The sequence below is a fragment of the Mizuhopecten yessoensis genome, unplaced genomic scaffold (genome assembly GCF_002113885.1).
Source record: "Mizuhopecten yessoensis strain PY_sf001 unplaced genomic scaffold, ASM211388v2 scaffold4835, whole genome shotgun sequence".
NCBI lineage: Eukaryota > Metazoa > Mollusca > Bivalvia > Pectinida > Pectinidae > Mizuhopecten > Mizuhopecten yessoensis.
The window spans coordinates 415,055-421,054 of NW_018405745.1; the positions used below are offsets into that span (position 1 = coordinate 415,055).

Consider the following 6,000-nt stretch of genomic DNA (forward strand, 5'->3'; position numbering starts at 1 on the left):
CATGGGACAGGGATATTCACCACCCTTACACATGGACATGGGAAAGGGATATTCACCACCCTTACACATGGACATGGGACAGTGATATTCCCCACCCTTACACATGGACATGGGACAGTGATATTTATCACCCTTACGTATGGACATGGGACAGTGATATTTATCACCCTTACGTATGGACATGGGACAGTGATATTCACCTCCCTTACACATGGACATGGGACAGTGATATTCAACACCCTTACACATGGACATGGGACAGGGATAGTTATCACCCTTACCTATGGATATAGGACAGGATTAGATATGGACATGGGACAGGCATAGTTATCATCCTTACATATGGACATGGGAAAGGGATATTCATCACCCTTACATATGGACATGGGACAGTGATATTCCCCACCCTTACACATGGACATGGGACAGGGATATTCACCCCCCTTTCACATGGACATGGGACAGGGATAGTTATCACCCTTACCTATGGATATAGGACAGGATTAGATATGGACATGGGACAGGCATAGTTATCATCCTTACATATGGACATGGGAAAGGGATATTCATCCCCCTTACATATGGACATGGGAAAGGGATATTCACCACCCTTACATATGTACATGGGACAGTGATATTCACCACCCTTACACATGGACCTGGGACAGTGATATTCACCACCCTTACGTATGGACATGGGACAGTGATATTCACCACCCTTGCACATGGACATGGGACAGTGATATTCACCACCCTTACTCATGGACATGGGACAGGGATAGTTATCACCCCCTACATATGGATATAGAACAGGGATAGTTATGACCCTTACACATGGACATGGGACAGGGATAGTTATCACCCTTACCTATGGATATAGGACAGGATTAGATATGGACATGGGACAGGCATAGTTATCATCCTTACATATGGACATGGGACAGGGATAGTTATCATCCTTACACATGGACATGGGACAGTGATATTCACCACCCTTACTCATGGACATGGGACAGGGATAGTTATCACCCCCTACATATGGATATAGAACAGGGATAGTTATCACCCTTACACATGGACATGGGACAGGGATAGTTATCACCCCCTACATATGGATAGAGAACAGGGATATTCACCACCCTTACACATGGACATGGGAAAGGGATATTCACCACCCTTACACATGGACATGGGAAAGGGATATTCACCACCCTTACACATGGACATGGGACAGTGATATTCACCACCCTTACACATGGACATGGGACAGGGATAGTTATCACCCCCTACATATGGATAGAGAACAGGGATAGTTATCCCCCTTACACATGGACATGGGACAGGGATAGTTATCACCCTTACATATGGATATAGGACAGGATTATAGTTATCATCCTTACATATGGATATAGGACAGGATTATAGTTATCACCCTTACACATGGACATGGGACAGGGATAGTTATTACTCTTACACATGGATATAGGATAGGGATTTAGCTATCATCCTTACATATGGACATAGGACAGGGATTTAGTTATCATCCTTACAAATGGATATAGGACGGGGAGATAGTTATCACCCTTACACATGGATATAGGACAGGGATTTAGCTATCATCCTTACATATGGACATGGGACAGGGATTTAGTTACCTTTACATATGGATATAGGATAGGGAGATAGTTATCACCCTACCATATGGACATGGGACAGGGTTAGTTATCACCCTTACAAATGGATATAGGACAGGGATAGTTATCACCCTTACATATGGGTATAGGACAGTGATATATATATCACCCTTACACATGGGTATAAAACAGTGATATATATATCACCCTTACATATGGGTATAGGACAGTGATATATATATATCACTGTCCTATATCCATTTGTAAGGGTGATAACTAACCCTGTCCCATGTCCATGTGTAAGGGTGGTGAATATCACTGTCCCATGTCCATATGTCATATGTAAGCGTGATATATATATCATCCTTACACATGGACATGGGACAGTGATATTTATATCACCCTTACACATGGACATGGGACAGGGATTATAGTTATCACCCCCTACATATGGATATAGGAAAGGGATTAAGTTATCACCCTTACAAATGGATATAGGACAGGGATAGTTATCACCCTACCATATGGACATGGGACAGGGATTATAGTTATCACCCTTACAAATGGATATAGGACAGGATTATAGTTATCACCCCCTACATATGGATAAAGGAGAGGATTATAGTTATCACCCCCTACATATGGATATAGGAAAGGGATTAAGTTATCACCCTTACAAATGGATAGGACAGGCATAGTTATCATCCTTACACATGGGTATAGGACAGTGATATATGTATCACCCTTTCACATGGACACAGAACCTCAAGGACTCACTGATTACCTGTACAAACCAGATCCAGAACAGGATGGATATGTCATCTCCTATGCATGCTGAATGAGGATGGGATGCAATTACCTCTCTTACATATAGATACAGTACAAATTTATAATTGTCTCCTTTCTGAAAGACACTGGACAGGGATATGATTTTCTCCCTTACACGTAGACAGTGGGCAGTAATGGAGTCATCTTACACACAAACACAGGAACAAATTATTCGTCTGTATAACTAGGACTTCAAATGTTCCAGTTCCAAGGAAAGTTGTTTGATTTCTTCCATAAACAGTTCCTCTTCTTCAAAAATAATGAGCTGTCTCATCTCCTGTAAAATAAAATAGAATTATATATGATCCCTCATCAAACAAATATGATTTATAAGATGCTTTTCACCAATCTTTAATTTCCTTTTCTACAACTGAGTGGTTTTCTACACAAGTTTATCATGTGTTAACTCTTGCCATGCACATGTAGTTTGAATATGGATAAAACACCTCAACACAATTGTCAAACCCTCTCTTGTGACTAAATAAATTTTAAATGAAATGAAATCTCACCTGAGCAGACAGCTGTGATGTGTGAGCTCCAAATCTGTAGAAACATTCACCACCTTTAACTGTGTGCATGATGCTATTGGACACAGTTTTGACGATAATCTCTGAAAAATAATTGTTCCATATTAGCAAGAAACAAAAACTAAAGAAATCGACTTGTAGCTGTTAGCAATATAGCAGTATGACTGTTTACCAAACTTTTGGAGCAGTTGTACAAAGGTAACATAAGAAACAACTCCGATTTCCAGAATTTATTGTTTCTAAATGCTTTAAACTGTTTTAAAGTATTTCCAAATTTTATATCTTCAGCCTTTGTGATGAACACCTTTACACTTAAAGCTGCATACAGAGTTTTTAGTACACATATCTAATTACAAAAGAAAACACCACATTTAGAGTGATTTCACATGCTATTAGCTAGTTAACGTTGGAATGTTTTGGTTTTAGAATCACAGACTGCATCTGTCATTTACCAATGTTCAGCTGTTTTTATTAGGACATACACGATGTATGTTGTATTCAGTACATAATTAAATCAACTGGTAGAACAGTAGAAAATCTGAGTCCCAATGTAGATACCTAAACAATTACCTACCCGCAACAAAGTGATCTTTGATGGGCACGAGTGTGTCAGTGTTTTCGTCACGTTCCATAACAGGTGTATAAATGACATCAAACATGGAGTGAAGGACACACGGTGAGACCTTGTCACACATCATCCGGTCCACACTAAGTCGAAATTCATCACGGTCATTTCTTTTCAATTCCACACCCTGGATGGTACTCCGGATCCCAAAGTATATGCTACCTCCTTTCCCTAAGTGTAAGAAATTCTTAATTTCAATAGTTTTAGTGGGTTGTTTTTTTCAGATACAACATTCATACAGCATACAAAGCTATCATTTTAACTTTACATAGGTCTTTTAATACCATCCAAAGTTATTCAGCTTCAAATTTTGAGAGCTAATTCTCCTTTCAATAAACAGAAAAAAACATTGCTACATTTGATAAATATGCACATAGTATGTAAATATGAGTTTTGGAATATACACAAAAAGTAATTTTATACCAATCAAACCCAAACCAAATCTAAACAGAGGGGGGTGTAACAAGAGCTGGTAAAAGCAAAATGTTTTTTTGTTGTTTTTTAAAGTTCCTTGTTCCTATCTGAAGTTTAACCATATCATTAACAAGACACCCAAAGGGATCTTGGTGCCCACCATGTAAGATCTTCATTAGTTCTTTGTAAGTTTCTTCTTTATCTTAGCTGTTAGATTGATAGTAAATTTGCTGTGTATGACATTATCCTTTCATGGTGAAATTGTCATTTACCCTACATGTATGTACTAGAGCAGTAATTAAAAAGAAAATTCAAGGTTATAATAAGATTTCTGCCGGTCATATTTTCTTCTTATCAAGGAGCTTGAGCTCAAAATGAAATATGCAGAACCAGGGAACAGAAAGAGCATAATTATGATATTTGAGAAAAAAATGTACTTTACCTTCTAAGAAAAAGTGATAACAACTTCAAGTCAAACTCAAAATGTCTGCCTGATTGCTGTCTTTTTTTCTAAAGAAGCCGAAAATGAAACATGTATAACAAATAGTGAAGTCAACAGGAGCCGAGACAGGGACTTAAATAGACCTCTCCGGTACTTTCTGATAAAAAGTGTAAACAAATTTTAACTCTCAAAATTTAAGATGGCTGCCTGTGTTGTTACAATAATGACGCAAGTGTGGAAAGAGTGGCTTTTGACATTTTTTCACTTTTTCTGATCATTATGCCTATTCAGAAGAAAGTACTTAAGAACTTACCACTGTTCAGAAAGCCACACACATGCTTGGCTATGATGGCGGAAGACACCTTGAAGATGGATTTATTGGGCCTTAGTTCATGTGTTGAATCGTTTTCAAACTCCACCTCAGAACCTAAGTAAGAAACAAATATAAACGAATACACGAAACAAATAGTTCTGCTTCTGTAAATCACCAATTTCAAGACAACAAAACTGGTCAACTTTGTCAACAAAAAGGCTGATATTTGGTTTTATAAACAGCCAATATCTCTACATATGAATATAAGAATCCATCATAAGCCTATGTCATTATTAACAGGTAAAATACCCATTTCATCAGAGATCAACAAGAAACGAAATACCTCGAGCTATATAGGACAGCTCATAGTTGCTTTAGTTGACAAAGATCCATTTTTATTTGAGAATTCTTGTAATTTTGTACTTCATTAATGAAACAAGCAATCCAGGAGGGATCTAGGTGCCCACCATTGTAAAATCTTCATTAATTCTATGAAAGTTAAATATTTTCCCTTCGTTTATCTCCTTTTCTCTTATCTGCTGGATTTATAGTTTTGCCAATAGTAAATGCATCGATCTTGTAGTAACCGTTGATTAAATTTCAAACTGCAGGGTTTTAGAGTTCTTTTTCAAAATGAGGTTATTGTTTACTTCATGGGAAATAGTAATAACAATCTTCAACTCTATAAATCCAAGAGGTCTATATAACTGGTGGCCATTTTGTTTTTCTCCAAATAGAAATAACAATCTTGAACACCCTAGATCAGTACCAAAATCAACATGCACAACTATGAACCATGGGAAAGCTACATATGAAAAATTGAGAAAGATCTGTCCAGTTGTTCTTGAGAAGTAGTGATAACAGTGATTGTTGGCAAACGGAAGGCAATTTGATCAGCCCACAATGTAATGACTATGGGCTAAAAAAAGCAATATTACTCTACAAAGAACTGATAAGGTATATGTTACCCAGAATTAAGGTTTTGTCTGTTGATTGTCCGTAGTAATGTGCGGCATCACAGGTTGTTACAGGTCTGATGCTGCCCTCTGTAACACAGTACAACCAACAAATATATAGCTGTACAGACATCAAGTACTTCATAGACTAGACAATGTACAGTGTATACATAACACACAGCCTCAGTAACACAGTACAACCAACAAATATATAGCTGTACAGACATCAAGTACTTCATAGTCTAGACAATGTACAGTGTA

At 37.7% G+C, this 6,000-nt stretch overlaps 1 protein-coding gene across 3 annotated transcripts in view; it reads right to left on the reverse strand.

The window, feature by feature from the left end:
• Positions 1 to 2,355: 2,355 nt before the first annotated feature.
• LOC110449866 overlaps positions 2,356 to 6,000 on the reverse strand; it is a 15,810-nt gene continuing 12,165 nt past the window's right edge. For 2 of the 3 annotated variants that reach the window (XM_021497003.1, XM_021497005.1), the window contains exons 9-13: positions 5,752 to 5,829; positions 4,784 to 4,897; positions 3,564 to 3,785; positions 2,972 to 3,072; positions 2,356 to 2,739 (exon numbers count right to left, since the gene is read on the reverse strand). In XM_021497003.1, coding sequence (XP_021352678.1) covers positions 2,647 to 2,739; positions 2,972 to 3,072; positions 3,564 to 3,785; positions 4,784 to 4,897; positions 5,752 to 5,829 — 608 coding nt within the window. In that variant the 3' untranslated portion in view covers positions 2,356 to 2,646. Of the gene's footprint in view, positions 2,740 to 2,971; positions 3,073 to 3,563; positions 3,786 to 4,470; positions 4,539 to 4,783; positions 4,898 to 5,751; positions 5,830 to 6,000 lie in introns of those variants that run through there. The other variant, XM_021497006.1, reaches the window with a different exon arrangement.